This window comes from Anas acuta, chromosome 4 (assembly GCF_963932015.1).
Source record: "Anas acuta chromosome 4, bAnaAcu1.1, whole genome shotgun sequence".
NCBI lineage: Eukaryota > Metazoa > Chordata > Aves > Anseriformes > Anatidae > Anas > Anas acuta.
The window spans coordinates 75,655,219-75,673,842 of NC_088982.1; the positions used below are offsets into that span (position 1 = coordinate 75,655,219).

Below are 18,624 nucleotides of genomic sequence, written 5' to 3' on the forward strand. Positions count from 1 at the left end.
GATGTTCCCAAAGATCTGCCTTACCAAGCGAGAGCTTATGGCTGTCATTATCTGGGTAGCAAATGAGTCTGATGTCCTCCTGATGGCTGCAGTCATGCTCTCCCCACTCTCTCCTTGAGCACTGCAGGAGGTTTGTCTCCTTCCCTGAGCAACTGACATCATCCAGCCAGATGGGAGCAGAATTCCCTTCTGAGTAGCTCTCAGGCACGCTTTTTCCATACCTGCGTAACAAACACATGTACGTAATGTTTGGGTCCATGGTGATCAAAGGGCATGTGATACTTCAGCACTAGAAAGGAAATTGTTTCTTAAGAAGTAAGGATTTCTCAAGCGTAACAGTGGACAGCATGAACCATGACAGAGCAGGTTCAGTTAGCATTAAAATCAATGAGAGCACTATATGCTTGTTTCCTGATAATGCGTATTTTTAAGGCATTACTGTTACATTGAACCAGACTTGAGAATGTATCACCTTTGATTAAGGCTTCTGTTCAACCAATTACACATCTGTCTCACTGACTTTGGGACTTAGAGCATGTTCTTAGTATCATATATACATGTTAACGTCAGGGTCTTGGCTTTTTTGAATGTGATCTGACATAATATGAAGGCACAACAATGACTACCTAGTGAGAGTGTATCTTCTAACCACAGCCAGTGTAAAAAATAGTTAAGAACGAATGCATGAAACTAGTGGGAATTTTTCTAAAATATATTTTTCAATACATAACAGTGTCTCAGGGCTGGACTGTGGTTTTTTTTTTGAGCTAGATCCACAAGGACTTATACCTTGTAAGTCTGTGATTTTTGAAGACTGTTCCATGAGCAAAGATGTTGAAGAATTGATCTTTTTTAGGTAAAGTAGAACACAACAAATTTATTATTTTCTGTGGATCACTTAGCCAAAAAGATGATTGTAAGGATCTCAGTGAATAGAAACTGCTGAACCATAGACTGAGCTGAAGCTTTTTGTCCTACCTAAACTGAGGCCATAAATATTTGATGGAGACTAAGGGAAGAAGGCTTTAATGGATCATAACTCAGTAGTTTCTAGGAAGCACTCAGCTAATATTAATAAAACAGCCTCTTGAAGAATATAGGGTTCATGTAAATGTCTATCATCATTGTCAAGTCAAAGAGTCAGATATCTAATACCAAGTAATCTTACTTAAATCCCAGCTGCCGGCAAACCACCTGTGTATTCAGCTCTGTCCACCCATCATCGCAGATTGTGCCCCACTGCCCAGTATAATAGACCTCCAGGCGTCCCTCATGACCACCTTTCCCACTTGTTAGCCTTAATGCACCATCTGTGTCGTTAACAAGTAAGGAAAAACAAAAACAAGAATCAGTTTTTCTTAGGTCCAATTATTGTTCTGAAATAAAATGAATAGCATCATATTTTACTGTATCTCATTATTCGATTACCAAATCTAGTGCTGGTCACTGAATGCCACTTAATGAGAAGATGAAAGAAATGCCATAATGTGCCCAGGTTGTTGGGAAGTGTTGCGTAATGCAGTTGCTTAAGAGCCAGAGAAAAAGTGTGAGATTTTGATCCCCCAAGCCCTTATTACACACCAAGTTCACAGGAATGGGTTCTAATTGCGTGATGTCATTGTACAGACACCCTATCATTTTCTTTGTATATTCTGCTCTTTCCCATTGCTTTTATGTTCTACTCTTACTGATAGATGCGATACATGGTTAAGGCATGCCCTGTACGGTAAGTGCCAGTTAGCATGCTGCAGAAGAACCAAGGCTTTGTGTGGAATAATGGTTTTCTGTACCTCTAAAATTTCCACAGGCAACAGCCAGCTCTTTTTGATACTGCCACAACATGTTATTACTGGGGCGGGTTTGTGCAATTGCAGACTTTAAAAATTCTCTCTCCAGAGACAACAGTTCTGCATGTGTCACTGTTGTTCTTGTGTGTTTATTGGTAATTGAACTACCTGCAAGAGGCGTACAGGAGACACCAGCATCTTCTTTGTGGCCACAGTTGTGTTCCTGCCAGGAGCTTTTTGGACACTGTTCTATAGATAGCTCGTTTCCTGTACAGCGCACTTCATCCAGCAGCACGGGGCCTGAGCCTTCTCCAAAGTAAGCCTGGCTCCATGCCTTGGCAACACCCCTGTCAAAATGGAACAAACACCGAGTCAAGTACAGGCAAGCTGAAGAGTCTTGGATGCAGTGGGAACAGCTAAAATCTTGCATATCCAGCTTCTAAAATAGCAAACAGGACTGCCTGAGAAGCTGCTGCTCAGGTAACCAGCTGACAGTGCAGCCCGTTTTATACCTTTACTGCAATGTCATTCTGTGCCCAGCTTCCATCTCAGCTTCAGTTCAACTACAGCTGAACTTAAGCATGCTGTTTTGACATTTCCATAGTTTGAACATGCTTTTGACATCAAATTCCGTTGTTTCATATTTACGACACTTTCTTTTTCGGTCTCTTAATTTTTAAGAATAACATTCCTAAAAAATATTGTAGATTTACAGATGGGTACAAGGCTTCCACTTTTAATTTTCATCTAATATTTATATGCGGTCATAATAATCCTATAGATTCCTACAGCAACTTTCATGTGTTAACCTCAAAGCATATCAAACAAATCTCAAATACATATCTGAAGCAGCTAAACATGACTGTTCTCCATTTTGTCATTTAAAAACCATGGTAAAGAGATCATAAGTGAATTGACAATGTCATAAGGTAAATTAGTTGTAGAAATAAGAACAGCAAACAGACCAATAAGTACCCTTATGCTTGTTATACGTGTTATGTCAGCACAGGGGATTTTGAGCACAAAAACCTACATAAACTGAAAACACTCCATTGGTTCAGCATTACAGAAATCATGCAATGTTGAACACTTTATGATCTATCAGGATTTTTCCACTTCTATTTGTTAAGATAAAATGTCTTTCATATCTAAATGATTTTTAATGGTTTGTTTTCCTTCCACTCAATGGTTTCTCCATTCATATATCCAGTCTTGTTTTTACGCAAGTGTTTTCAGTATCTGTCTTATTATGAATATCGTTGCATAACACCTAGCAGGAAAGGTATATTCAGTTTATACTGAAAATGTGACAGATCTTGGCTTTTTTGTTTCAGACTGTAGTCATTCAAACTCTTAAAAGGCTTTTGCAAAGGTGTGTCAGAATTGTCCATTGCTGTGATCTTCTCAATGTGAGTTGCATTAGTTCATGTTTTTAAGGCAATGCTTTATTGATCCGTATATGGATTTAGATAGATATGGGTTTCATTTCTACTGCTTTGTATAAAGCTATTCAATCTGTTCTCTCTTTTTATAGGAAAACAATACTAAATTTACAGTTTGTGATCATACAAATTACTGATAAACAGTAAAAGGGGTATGGGAAAAATAGCAACAATAAAAGGCTTACAAAAAGTTAAACCAAGATCAGAAAAAGGTTCTATGAAAAGGAAGGAAGTAGGAAGTTGTGGTTGATATCATGTAGATGATATGTGCCCAGTAAATAAAAGCACATATGAGAAAGGTAAATTAAATAATCTGTGTTTTGCATTCGTGTCTTTTTTTAAATCTATTTGTTTTTCAAATTGTTAAGCTGAAGTGTTAAGCTCAATCTTAAAAGTGCTGTGACTTTTCAGACTGTTTCTCTGATGACCAGATGCCTTCTTCAAGTGGTGGGGTGCACAGAAAATAGCAAAAAGCAAGTCTTATTTACTCAGTAGGGAGATGAGCTGTGATCTGCAATTGCTTCAGAGAAGTAATTGAGCAAAACAAAAATATCCTCGAGCACTCAGCAAGTAACATTTTAGCAAAACACATTCTGCTTTCTTCTGGGAATTTATCAGGGCAAATTAGTAAATTCAGTCTGAAGCTAGTACCTCTAGTACCTTTTTTTTTTTTTTTGAGAGACAGAGGTTTTTAATGAGACATTACCTTTTCTTTAGAATGACCTTTCTAATTCCAAATAACATATCAACATGCATGGTCATCTAATGATGATGATCCTACCATTAATCATATACACAAGAGGGTTGAGCTGACATTACACAATCTTTACATGCTACTAATACCTGTAATGCCTTTCTTTGCCTTTTTTTTTTAACTTAGTCTTCTACTTAAACCTTAGACTTAAAAGGAAAATAAACTAGGGAAAAATGGAAGTCTGGAGTCAAAGGGGCATGTTGGTTCCCACACAGCTCACCAGTAGGTTTAGAAGCTTTTTAAGTACAGCACAGATCTCAGCATTTTGAGCTAATTTGCATGGCACCAGCAGGAGTACACGGCCTCAGTTTCAGGTTAAAAAATGAATGCACTCTGTGGGCTACCAGTTAACACCATAAAACTTGCTACCTTCACCACCACTTCTTTTAATTCTTCATAACTCCAGCAGAGTTTTGCAGGTGAGTTCTATCCCAATCTCCTCTACAATGACCTGTTTAGTTCTCAGCCCAGGCTGTCTCATATGTAATCTCCTAGTCCTCCTTGGTTTTATATCTTAGTATCATTTCTGCATCTTGCTCCTCATTCTTTCCCTCTCCAACCCATCTGCCTTTCATCCCAGTTGTCCCCGTCTCCTTTGTCTGTGATGCAGCAGTTCTCTTTGCCTCCCAGCTCTTCAACATCTTTCCTCATGCACTGGATAGCTATCCTCTGTGTGGTACCAAAATCACCCCCAGCTGTTCAGTAGAGGGGCAAGAAAATCCTGTTGTGCTGCTATGACTAGATTATGGACCATGCTTAGTTCAGACAGAATCGCTTGCAACTTCAACTGGTATCTACTTCAAAACTTCAGACTGGTATCTACTCAGTGCATGCAAGCTGACAGTTTTCAGAGGTTCGTGACTTAAATCTTCAGAGATTCTCATGGGTAGGCCAAAAAGATTATCCTTTCTGACAGGAGCAGTGCTCTCACTCCAAAGCAAGGAGACTGTTAAACTCTTCAGCTGAATGGAAATGGATGAAAAGATTGCAACAGTAAAAGCAACTTCCTTGTCTTCACCTAGGGATTTTGATTGCAACTTTTCTGAAATTGTAATGCATGTTCAATAAAAAGTCAGAATTTATTCTGAGAAAGATCCTTCGTCTGTCTTACAGACAAAACTGCATCTATCACATAACACTGGAAATTGGATTGTACAAAACAAAGTTCCAGGGACTTGAAAGTATTGGCACTGTACCTGATCTTTCTATAAATAAATGTAGTTCCTGCTTTGAAGAATAAGTGCAATTTTAAAGGAATATCTTTGGAAAAGTCCAGGCTATGTAAATTACTACCTTCCCTGCTTTGCTGCTGGAGTAGAAAACATGTAGAAAAACAAACCCAAGGCCAAGCTGCCGACAGACAACTTCAGCATCCGCGTCATCCCACTGATCATCACAGATAGTGCCCCACTGGCCCGCATGGTAGACTTCTACTCTTCCTTCGTAAGCGTTGTTCCCACCAGCCAGCCGGATCAGAGTAAAGACAGAAGCTGTGATCAAACACAGATTATAGGAACAGGTCATTTTGTTACCCTGATAGTAAAGGGAAAAGAGGGTTTCTCTGACACTGCTCAAGAATTAGATTTTAATTTTTCTAATTAGATGGAAAACCTGAAATTAAACTTGCTAGAAAATAGCAAGTTTCCCCTGAGCTCCACTCTTGGAAGATGAAAAATATTATACAGACAAGAAGCCATACTGCCCTTGAGTTTCTTAAGTGTCCACAGATACTTAGGACCAAGTACTACACTCAGTGGTGTAGTCAGTCAGTGGTTGCACTTCTACCACTAAGGGCAACATTGGTCCCAGAAGACAAAATCTGTAAGAGGCAAAAAATTCTTTCATTGCCACAGAAGTAGAATTTCACCCTTATGTTTTCATGTCAAAGCATGGAAATCTCATTGCCTCACTTTAATTGTGCAAGTATTGTGTCCTTCCTTAACCTGTCAGCCTGTTTCTGAGGTTTCTGAGATGTGGTGTCATTTTTGGTCTTTTCAAATAATTAGACCTTTTGCGGTGCAGCAGTAAATGTGCTTGGAAGCATCACTTCCACAGAAAGCTATAACAGAACCAGCTTAAAATCATGTAAAAAATTAGTCACTTTTGTATTTAAAAGGTTATTTCAAAGTTTAACCATATATAGCATTTGAATGATGTACAATGTGGTTCATTTTTGCGTATACTTTCCAAGCAATTAATGCTACTTCATCTATTTCTTGGCTGAAAACAAAAAAATTGAGGGAATTTCTCCAAGTCTATCTTACTGTTCAGTGGTGTGAAATGTTTTTTTGTTGTTATTGCTGGGTTTGTTTCTTTTGTAATTACTTAAAATGCTAATGGCAGTAGAACCTGCAGAACAGGCAACTTCAGAAAACTTCATCTAGTCTGCAGAATCTCAGGATCAATTTAACTAATTTTAGATATCCTGGGCTCTGAATTATTGATAATCTCGCTTTCAGCATTACTGAAACAGACAAAAAGCCTTCAATATATTTATCTAAACAAAACAAGCTTTTCTGGTGAAAATTTTTATAAGTAGAAGGAAAACCTTATGATCAAAAAGTATAATTTTCCAAATGTATAGTTTTCAGTTTCTTCAGGCAAAACTGTCTCTTGCCTTGGCCTTCAAATTCTTTCCTAGCTTAAGGATTTTTCTATCCTCTACACTACTGTTTTCTAAATTAAGAATAAAATTATGGTTTGGGAAGTCATTCATCAAAATATTCCACATGAACAGTGGAGCTTTAGGACAAAAACGCATCTACCTTTGGGGTAGGAATGCAAGTAGGAAAGGAAAAGAAGCACAGGGTTGGCTGCAGCAATACAACATGTTTTGCTTACAGCTGAAGAGACTGCCACTGCCAGCTTCTCAGCACTGCCAGCCTTCCTTGAGGTCAGCAGCATCTTAAACCTGGTGGCATAACTGCCTATTTAGATGCTGTTTATCACGTCAGTTAAAATAATATGAAATATCTTAAAAGCCTTGATAATACATTTTCCTGGTAATATCACTTGATGTGTATGAGTGATGTGTGAGGTGGCAGTCTTCAGGTCTCGGTCCTGTTGTTTTAAATGTACACAGACTAGGAGAAACACTTTATAGCTCCTTGTGCAATGCCAGCCACAGTCACAGTAAGGAATGTAAGCCCAAGATGCATCAGACACTTCTGTACTAAAGTTGTGTTTAGCCTTTGAGTGAAATTGGTACTCCTCCCTGTTGTTCAAGAAAAGCTAACAAATTGATGTGTAGTGTTTGGCTACCAAAGAACCTCTGAGTGAGTAAGTAAATAAATAAATAAATAACATGAGAGGGATAAACGATCCTACTTTAACAGCCAGAAGTCCCTTGGGGGATTCTAGCTTCTTCACCCTTCCTCACAACCTGGATCTCAAACCAACATTTTGCTTCTTGATTATAAAAATGTAAAAGGTGGTTCTTCTAAGTTACAGCTTGCACAGCATAGTGGAATCTGAAATAGTTAATGATGCTATGAGTCAATCTGTTTAATTTCCTGTTCCAAGAAGTCTAATAACGTTTATTTATTTAATAATGATTAATTATTACTACTTCCATTTAAATAAGGTAAATACCAAATGTTGTTGTTTTTTTTTTACCTAGGGAAGAGCTACACGTGACAGCAGCAGCCACTTTTTGAGGACATGTTCCATCCTGCCAGATGTCTTTTTCACATGACAATATAGTTGCTTCATCACCACGACAACGCACTTCACTCCAGTAAACAGGAATAAGGCCCAGTCCAGAAAATGGTATGTGTTTTGCTGTACCTTTTTCACTGTAAGAAGAATAATCAGGATGTTAGAGCTGGGGGCAAGGGGAGTGGAACATTTGTTTGTGAAATCTGTTCATTCCTGGTACTGATATATAAATCTTGGGGTAGAAAATGTCCTAACTGAAACCAGGACAAAAAGAAAGGGCTTTCCTGAACAGGGTAATGCCAGTCGCATTCCTGTTCTCCCAGTTCTTAACTACAAAAATCAACACAGAAGTTCCTTCCACAGTCCATATGTGAACCTACAGTACCATCCCACAACAGATACACTTCCAAGAGAAATAATGCAAAGGGGCCTTTCACTTTTCTCCTCTCCCAATATGCATGTCATATAATATGGTTATGATATGGGGCTGTAAAATTCACCTCATGCTACATTAGATCAGGCTCATGTTCATTATTGTCTTTTCAGCCATTCCCATTCATCCATCCATCCATCCCCTGAACATTTATAAACAGCTTCCTTTCCTTCCCAGACTGAATCTACTCACTGAACGTTCTTATCTTCCATATAATGCCCAACAAAAATAAATTAAAAACAAAACCCAAGTATTGTAAAGTCAAAAGAGCAGAAAAATGGAAGCACCTGAAAACCATCACTAAAACCTAGTGAATTCACCTTGTGGTGTATAGATCCACATTTCTGCCAAATACTCAAGACAACATACACATAAACTTTCAACTACATGCTATTTCAAATACTTTCAAATACTTGCTTTTTTTTTTTTTTTCTCCTGGATTCAGGTTTAAAGTCATTTCTGTTAAAAAGACCAAGCCATTTACTCATATCACTGAACTACTTTTGCTAATAGCAGTCTTGTTCAGCTGAAATGTTTATTGGAATGGTATGGATATGGAAGGCAAAAAGGACTTAAATTAAAATGAGGAAAGGAAATATTGCATGTAGACAGCTAAGTCATAAGCAAAATCACAGCCTCCAGATGGCTGAACTTTTATCCCATCTAATCCTTATATTTTTTAAGTTGGCGTGGTGTGTCGAGATTAATATTGAACATTATAAAACAGCTTAGATATTGTTCTGGCTTGCAGTCTTAAAAAGTGGAATAACCATTAGGAATGCCACAATGCAAATATGGTATCCTAGCCCCCTGCTGCTTGTAGGAAACATAATCACTTCTTTGAGATGTAACTGCAAGAAAAGTTAGAAAGGCAATAAATCTAGCCATACTTTGCGGCTTATTGAGAATCTGCAAACTGAATGGAGTTCTAAGGGAGGATATCCAAGTAATACTTGTTTGCCTAACTTGGATAACATTGATTTGCTAGCTGAATTTGCATTTTTTAAGATTCCTGAAGGTATGGGCATTTTCTTCCTTTTCCTCAGTTTTGTCTTGCTATTGGAATTGCAACATCACTATAGGCATTATCTAGAGATGAATGACTAAATTACATTAAAATGTCCTGTTGATTAAATCCCCTCTGACAGCAGAGGGAAACAGTGGTCAATAAGGACAGTGAGCTGTTAGCACAGTTCAGGGACTTTCAAACACTGCAATATTACCATGACCCTATAAAATGTTTTCATGAGAATGTAAAGCTGCAAAATTTGATTTTTTTGTGTCTAGTTATTGAAGTGTAACAGTAAAATTAACCATACAGATTATCTAGTTGCAGGAAGATGCACACAGCAAAAACACCACATTTCCCCCAAAATCTAGAATGCCTCCCATATGTCTTTTTGGAAGATATTATGGACAATTACCAGGTTAACACCATGATCCTGGAAAACAGGAATATTCCTAAGATTAGGAGGCCATGGAGAAGCTAATTCTGACCACATTTACATTTTTGTAGATTCAGTAACTTAACAAGAGCTGCCCTTAATTGACACTTACATAAGCGAGATTAGGATCAGACCTCATATTTCTGTGCTCATGGACATCTCCTGGATGAGAGATCTAAAGCAGATTTTGTTTTACTTTGAAAGCACAGATCTACCCTGCCTCTGCTCTTCATCAGATCCCACACACAGCTTTCAGATGAAATACTGATTCTCACAGTGACCTCTTTGAAATATATAACACAATTTAAAGATGCAAAAGATCACCCTTCACACTGTAATATCATTAAAATAAGTCCACTGACTTTTACTCAGATTAAAACTTACCCAAGTGCAAGCTGCCGACATACGACTGTTGCATCGTTATTGTCCCAATGGCTGCCACAGATTGTTCCCCAGACTCCATTCAAATACACCTCCACTGTGCCTTCAAACTCATTCTTGCCACCTTGGAGTCTCACTGACCCTAGTTAAAAGAAGAAAGTTAGGTCTCTAAGATGGTCCATCGCTCATTTATCCTACATAATAGACTCCGAATTTGTTTTTCCCTCAGCAGAGTGAATTCCTGTTTCATGCACTACCATCTTACTTTGCACACTTTGGGTAAGCTAAGAAGTACTCAGTCATATCTAACATATATATGTGATATATAAAAGCAGACAATCTTATTCCATAACTTTTCTGACTCTTCTGATGCTACAACCTAGTTAAAGATCTAACCACCAAAAGAAAGTATGTACAGACTGCATAATCATTTAAACATGGTTAAAAAAAATGTACCCAGATGAGCAAAATCTATCTATATATGAATGTTATGCTTTTATCTTCCTCCTAAGTCCATCCAGCATTAAAAAAAAATAAAAAAATAAAAAAAAAAATAAAAAAACATGGATTGCATAGCTTTTGCTCTGAGCCATGTAAGATTATGTATGTCATGTATGTAAGTCATTTATTTTAGCCAAAGAATGCATTTGTTCATACTTGTTCTCAGACAGGAATACACTTGATATAGTTCTATTAATTCTTGAGGGGTTTTAAGGAAATTCCCAGACAAAACAAGCTAAAAATATTAGGAATTTTCTAAAATAAGTGGGAAAAAAGTCGTCTTCTTGGGAGCAACAACACACAAATCCAAGAAAATTAATAGATTTTGCATTTTTATATTACAGTATTTTTACTTGAGGTGCAAGATGTATCTGCTGTTGAATGTAGCCAAGTGACACTTATAAAGGTGGGAGAAAGCTGATTATAGGTCTAAATCTACAAAAGCAGAACAAAGAGTCAGAACAGTAATTCAGCAAGAGTAAATTTCTGTTAAATTATCAAACAGACTAATTGTGTGCATTAATATCGCCTGAAATCTCAGTTAATCCATCTGCCTCTGCTCTGTGATCTACTTAAAATCAGAAGCTATGCCATCATCCAGCTTGCAGCGTTTTTAGCAGTAGAAGAGAAAAGTCAATGTTTGTCCCTGCCTTCTGTGTTCATATATGAGTATATAATAATAATTATAATAATAGCAAAAATAGGTCGATCTACTTTTTCTTCTCGGCTTTCACTCAGATTGTGTTCTGGTTTGAATTTAGTTCAGTATAGTTTATAAAACTCCCAAGCCAAATGACTGCCAAATGACTCGAGGAATTAATTAACCTCAAATTTGATTTTGTGTGTTCCTTTTTGCCTCCTATTTATTTTCTCAGCGGTAACTTACTGTGCAGTAAACTACAAACAAAAGTTATTCATCTTATGTTACAGGGTGAGCTATCATTCAGCACAGAGAATGATTAATGGATTAATTATAGCAACACTGTAGACATATTGCTTGTTGTTTTTCTGTCTTTATAGTCTTTGTTTTCGTGCTTCTCTGTCACATGCAGACAGGCTCTGGAATTTTGTTTATTTCTGCTCACCAAACTTTTGTGTAGACGATTATTTCCACTTCAAATATAGATTTTAGTCATAGCAAAATGATTCCTGCCGTTCCAGAAATTGTGTTTGAAGATGTCGTCTCCATAAACGAGTTTATTTTTATACATGATTGCTTAAGGTCCTGCATGACACCTATTGAAGTCGATACAGTGTTTCCTGAGTGCACATTATAGAGCAGTTCTTTGCAAATATTTGGATAAGGGTGTACTAGACGATTATAATTATCTTCTAAAGTCTCCACGGCAGAATGTGTCTCACTGCTCTTTCTATACTTGCAGAATTCCCAGTGACAACAGCGGAAGAATTTATTCATGTACACAGAGTAAAAGATGATACCAGAGATAACTTTCACACATCAGCAAGCCTTTTTCCAACAATTAGAAATGAAATAAATTTGAAATCCTTTGCCTGTCTGATGGAAGCCTCATGAATGAAGTCTGAGAAGCATGGAGATCTCGCTGTGGACAGGTACTGTTAAACAAAGAAAACAGACTTTACCCTGCTGCCCACTCGCCCAGAGAACCCCAGGTGACTTATGTTCCTCCTTGAGGTGGAAAAACATACTACTGGTATCAGTTGGTAAGGAAGGGACAAAGATTGGAAGGGACAGAGCCTTATTTCCATGCACCTCTGTGACAAGACCTATAGAAAACCAAAAAATGAAGGATTTAAAAAAAAATAATCTCCTATCTCAACAAAATATTTTGGTTTGCCTTTTTCCTGCAGATTTACAGCTGCTTATAGGAACACCAACATTCTTTGAAAGACAGTAGAATATATAACAGACCTCTGTTTATCTCACAAGAAAATGAAACAACATAAAGAACCAGCTACCATCATATGGGAAAAAGAAACGATATAATCATTAAAGGTATATTTTTAACAAATGTGATATATTCTTAATTTTCACCTATAATTTAATCTAGAGGGAAATAAAGAGAAAGCCTATTCTTACATGTAACTAATATTAAACCTTTAATTACATCTTAAATATAATAGAGCCAACTGAATATATGGTATAACAAAACTATTTCTAACATGGTTGCATTGATTCATACTTTTCTCTTAGGCAGGTGTTGATATCTACAGCTATGCCTAACCTAAAATATCCATGGCAAAATCAAGCATTCGCTCCTCTGGAAAAACAGTAAGCCTTTTTTTTTAATTGAAAGTTGAACCCCTCCAAAAGGTTGCTTAGTATTTTATGAAGCCCAATCTAAGTGTTTCTTTCTCAGTATTCCAGCACTGAATCTAACAAAAGTAAAATGATACAGTACTCTGTATGTTTCATATGCACTTTGAAGTATGTGTTAGCTTATGATAAGTTATAATTATGTAGCAAGCAAACCAAAGAGCAAATTAATGAGAAAATGATTGTTCTGTAATTTATTCAAAATGTTGCAGTATTCAGCCCCTGGTAGTTATTTTACTGGATCAAGAGATACATTAATTACAGTAAAATGGATACCTCAAAAAAACATAACAGAACTGTAAAATATATCACTTTGCTTCAATAGGTTATTTTTCCTTTCCAATAGACTTTCCAAAACTTTTACTTTGTAACAGAACAGATTTATTTCATGTGCAAATGGGTCACAGGGAATTGCAATCTGACCAACGTTATCTGCCATCATGTGTATTTATGCTATATTACTATTATTAGCTGATGACTCTATCTTTGTTAGTAAGAATGTGTTAGTATCTTCATTGTAGGGTAGTCAGTGTTTGCCTAGTTTAAATGAACAGGAAACACTTTTACTTCATAGGTAGCAAGAAAACTAATATTTAGTCTAATCAAAAGGATACCAGTAAATCTGAATTTTATTAATCCTTAATTCTTAATTTCACTGGTTAAGGCTTCTCTTGTTACATTTTAACACCACAAGTCCATCCTGCACTTCAACACGTGTGTTCCAAGGGGCTTCCTTCTGTGCTTTCCCTAGGGCAGCTCTGCAGAAGAGCATTTGAGTTACTTCTCAGCAAACATGTCTAGCTTCAGTATATGTAATGGAACATCTAGGTTTGTGGAGTTGTAGATAATAGCACAATCTCGTATTTTTTTCAGGTGCAAGTTTTGAGCTGGTTTGGTTGCTGAAGAAAACTAAACATGATGGGAGCAGAGCTAGCACAGGAATAAATATTCTGGCTAGCATGCAGTGCTCTGAGAAATGCACAGAGTTCAATAAGGTGTCAAGCCTCTAAGCACCAAGCTCAATAGCAGGGAATGCAAGTGAGTACAGGGACCCTGCCCATAGCTCTCAGTGCCCTCCTCAGCACTGGTCAGAAAGAGGAAGGAGCCCCTGCAGGAGAGGTGAATTGACCCCACAAGAGTAAGAGAAAAGGACACATGAACACAGAGTGGGACTGGCAGGTAGCTTTAGGACACATATTGTGGTCCTAGAATGGCATTCATTCAACCCTTTATTGAAGAATACAGATTTACCACCTTCACAGAAACTCAATCATTTATATACACTCAAAATGTGTACGCATTTCTTTCAATTACATTCTGCCTGAGGTGACTGATGGTCAATCACGTCGTTTACATACAGTTTGGTAATTTTAATTGCCCTGGTATCTGCCCAAGTCAGAATCTTTCCTATCTGCTATCACTGTTTAAAAGAGATTAAGTTATACTTGCAAATGCAAGGAAGTAAGGGTATCCAGTGGGTGCTGCTGAGACTTGCTCAGCAGCACCTGCCATACAGACTCAAGCTGAGACACAGCAATTAAAAAAAAAAAAAGAGGAAAACTGCCCAGCCAACTTTTAATAAACTCCAAAAATAAGTGCTTCAAAGGAAGTGTGCTTTATACATGTACAACACAAGTGGTCCACTTGGCTCTTCTGCTCTACCATTCTCATGCCCAGAGATGCTGCATAACTTCAAACCCTATTTTATTTTCTACATTTCACTGAGAACAAGCATTGTTACTACGTGTGGCTGAATTGAAAATAGAATGAGAATCACTTCATTTTTGCTTGTGTAAGTACTGCCATGATAGGGTTTATGATAAAGGTGTACCATTATTTTCTTCATAACACCTGTGTTCAAAGGCTTGTAGTTTGGCTATAAAATGTAGATTTTCAAGAGTAATTATAAGGAGAATTTTCCTGTGCCTTCTCCTCTGGTGCTACATTCAGAGGTCTGAAGGAAAGCAAAAGAAATATTACAATTCTGGAAATTCGTAGAAACTGCAAATGTTATTTTTGTTTTAAAATAACTACCAGGGGCTGAATACTGCAACATTTTGAATAAACTACAGAACAATCATTTTCTCATTAATTTGCTCTTTGGTTTGCTTGCTACATAATTTGCATTGTAATACCTTTTGCAAGGTGTTACAATGTGGGATAGTGCCACAGAAAGGCCCTGCACTGATAATTCATCTCTGTTGCCTCGCAGTCAATTAACTGGGTATAAATTAACACTACTTGTAAGGGTCACCCATTGATACATGCTATATCTTGCCTAACAACTTCTAGTATTTCCAAACACTAGTGGATTCAAAATACATATAAAAGTGTCCCATTTTCAGAATTAATTGGATACATTGGTTTGCATGAGGTTCTTGAAAAAATATCTACCGGCATTATAGGCCCAGTCTGATGCCAGTTCAAATCAATGGAAACTCTTCTCCCCTTCCAGGGTCATCCCTGGATGAAATCAAATAAAATATACCTGTTGACTTCAGAAAAACAATGGATGATGCTCACTGGAACCAGTGCAGAACCACTTTCAGTCTAAAATTATAATTCTTTTCTCTTGGTAGTTACACCTTGAAAACGGGTGCATCCATCAGAATTGCTTTGTAAGACCTACTTTAGTACACAACATTACTGCATGCTCAAGGAGCCTTATAACAGGAGTTTCATAAGTATTACATATATTGAGTATGTAATGTGATGACTTGGTTCCTCTGTAACAGTGAGGTGAGGTTCATCATGTCAACAATCAATGTTTTAAGGCTTTGAAAAAAGAACACAATGAAATTTTAGGAATGTAATGGGTTCTAAAGGATTGCAATTATCGGATGTGATACAGAGCTGTAGAAATTGAGGGGTTCTCATGCTGTGCAGGTGTAATAAGAATGGTCCCAGAAGAGCTGCTTCAGTCTTAGAAGGAGAAAATAAACATTCATGTTTGATTTTTCATCTTTTTTTTTTTCTTTAACCTTATGCTAATAAAAAAGTCCCAAAATACCTCCATCAACTGCCCAGACCATAGTGTAATAAGTAGAGAGAATAATCATGTGTTTAAACTATGAGCCTGAGGCTTGATTCTTCTCTCCCAGAACTTTTGTGAAGCATTATTTGATTGGCATTAGTGGAATTACCCTTTGATGAAAGAGATTCAAATGGAAAGACTCCACACTTGGGATGTTCTGGAGGTGTGTATTTGATTTCCAGTTCTGACACTGACTGGTAGTGTGACCTCTGGCAAGACATGTACCTTCTTTTATTGTTTCCCCTTTGTAGAACAAAGAAAAATAGTTAACCCACTTTACTCAAAGAGCTTTAAATTAGATATGTAACAACATATGAAGAATACTGTAACTACATGCCACATAAACACTGTGTGGCAGCAGTTGCTTCCAGGCGCTGAGGGGGACTTCTGTTTTCAAGCATGAATAAGGTACACAAGACAGCTAAGTTGCTATTAGCAATGCCTAAAATTCTAAATTCTGCTAATTTGTAAATTTTGCTGGTTCTGTATACCGCATACTCTTGTACTCATTTATTTTCCTCTATGATTTCCTTGCTTAATCATGATAATTTATATCTATTTGTATTTGGTTTACTTGCTTTCAAAGATTGAATAAGAAATATTACCCAGATGCCTCTCGTTTTAGAAGGAGGAAATAAAACACCAAAATATATTATTTTAAACTATTAATCTGATTTTAGGTTGGTATCGTGTGGTATAATTGCAAAGGCATTTTTGTTTTGTTTTAATTTTCCAGCATTAACGTTAAAATATAAAGCTCTTTAATACATATGCATGCACAAAGTTTAACCAATTAACTTTGCACATTAGTCTTAATGTTTAAGATAGGAAATCCAGGAGATTTGCGGCTAGGGCTTTGAACACAGTATTGTATTTATTTATTGCAGGGGCCCAAGAACTGAGTGTGGGCTTCCTCAGTACATGTAGTAACGCAACAGATGCGGGAAGATTATCTCTAGTCTGTCCTCTAGCTATAAACTGCCTCATAACATTGCCTTGCTTGCATTTCACAGAATCACAGAATCACAGAATTTCTAGGTTGGAAGAGACCTCAAGATCATCAAGTCCAACCTCTGACCTAACACTAACAGTCCCCACTAAACCATATCCCTAAGCTCTACATCTAAACGTCTTTTGAAGACTTCCAGGGATGGTGACTCCACCACCTCCCTGGGCAGCCTGTTCCAATGCCTAACAACCCTTTCAGTAAAGAAGCTCTTCCTAACATCCAACCTAAAACTCCCCTGGCACAACTTTAGCCCATTCCCCCTCGTCCTGTCACCAGGCACGTGGGAGAACAGACCAACCCCCACCTCGCTACAGCCTCCTTTAAGGTATCTGTAGAGAGCAATAAGGTCGCCCCTCAGCCTCCTCTTCTCCAGGCTGAACAAAGAAACATATTTCAGGACCAAAGTTATAGTAATGTCTATTTCTGGTCAAACGTCTTGATGCATTTCCCTGTCCCATCTTAAGCCATTTCATACATTCCCTAAGTCTTTGGTTTCCCCTCCACAAAGACTTTTGGGCAGACTATTGGCCCATGGAAATCACTGAGAATTTACTGCTGAGTCCAAAAGACTTGGGAAGGAAAACAAACAAACAAAAACACTCTGAAAAGAGTGAAGAAACACGGCTAAACCCAAATCATGCAGCATTTTTGGCATTTTTTTCATTATCAAGTTCTACATAACAGCATTCGGTCTTCTTGAAGGAGTACAGCATTGGCTTTGAACATGGCTTTGGAAGCTGCAGTTTTTTAATGCAGAGATTAACACTACGGACCTCGGTGCCTCCATGTGCTGTCCCTGTGATATTTTATACCAATATGTATAATTATCACATTGATCAAATTATCATCCTTTTTTCAGCTCTGTATCTGATATGCCCAAGCGCCCAGGGGCCGGGTGCTGAGGCGGCAGCACGACTTCCCACGGCGGGGCGCGCACACGGGCTTGCCGACCGCCTCCTCCCTCTCCCCCCCACATTTCGGGACAGGGAGGGAGCCCAGCACCCCTCGGAGAAGCGCCCCGGGTGAGCAAGTCGCGGTCCAGCCGCGCTGCCCGGCACTGACGGCGCGGCGCTGGAGGCAGCCGCGGGTGTCAAAGTTGGAGCACCCCCGGGCTGCCTCCCGCCCCGCTCCCCGCCCAGGTGCCGCCCGGAGCCGCGTCCCCGCTCACCTCGCTCGCCCTCAGCAGGGCGCCGCCGGGGCCCGGGCAGGGCGCAGGAGCTGCGGCGGCCCCGCGGCCCCCAGCCCGCCCAGCCCCGCCGCGGGAGGCCCGGGGGAGGCGGCGGCGGCCGGGGGCAGGCGGCGGGGGGCGGCGGGGCCGGGAGGCCGCCAGAGACCGGCCCCGGCCCGCGGGTGCCGGGCAGCGCCCCCAGCACCAGCGCCAGCAGGAGAGCGCCGGCTGCCATGGTGCCGGTGCCGCCGGCTCGGGCCCATCGCCCCCTCGCACTGCCGCCGGGATGAGAAGGGGGGAGGCGGGGCCGCGGCGTCCCGCTAATCCCCCTCCCTCCCTCCCTCCCTCCCGCCTGCCCGCCGCTCCCCCGCAGCACGGCCTCGGGGGCGCTTCTAGCCCCCCCGCCGCCCCCCGGCCCTTCTGGCACCCGGCTGCGTCGGAGGCTTCGCCAGGAGCCGAGGGGGAGCGGGCAGAGCCCGGCCCGGCTGTGCGGGGGTAGACGTGCATCAGTGGGGCCGCACGTAGGGCTGAGCCGTCAGACAAAGGGGCTTGGAGGGGGCAGCTCTATCCCGTGTGCTCTGAATAGCAATGTGCTCACCGCCAGCCGCCGCGGGGTTCTGCGTGAGCCCATCACCTCTGATTTCTCCCTCCTTCCTGGCTTCTGGGTGAGCTTAGCAGTCGTTGCACGACCTTGCCTTGTGGCGAGGGTCTAAGAGA

At 39.6% G+C, this 18,624-nt stretch overlaps 1 protein-coding gene across 4 annotated transcripts in view; it reads right to left on the reverse strand.

Moving 5' to 3' along the window:
- The window catches only part of PRSS12 (serine protease 12), a 39,202-nt gene extending 20,992 nt beyond the window's left edge, over nt 1–18,210 (reverse strand). For 2 of the 4 annotated variants that reach the window (XR_011096585.1, XM_068682145.1), the window contains exons 1-7: nt 17,908–18,209; nt 9,903–10,041; nt 7,599–7,777; nt 5,323–5,473; nt 1,956–2,134; nt 1,169–1,310; nt 25–221 (exon numbers count right to left, since the gene is read on the reverse strand). Coding sequence is in view for 3 of the 4 variants with exons in the window: in XM_068682145.1 (XP_068538246.1) it covers nt 25–221; nt 1,169–1,310; nt 1,956–2,134; nt 5,323–5,473; nt 7,599–7,777; nt 9,903–10,041; nt 17,908–18,142 (1,222 nt within the window). In the remaining variant the exon portion in view is untranslated. Of the gene's footprint in view, nt 1–24; nt 222–1,168; nt 1,311–1,955; nt 2,135–5,322; nt 5,474–7,598; nt 7,778–9,902; nt 10,042–12,002; nt 12,124–17,907 lie in introns of those variants that run through there. The other 2 variants (XM_068682146.1, XM_068682147.1) reach the window with 2 other exon arrangements.
- Nucleotides 18,211–18,624: the final 414 nt, after the last annotated feature.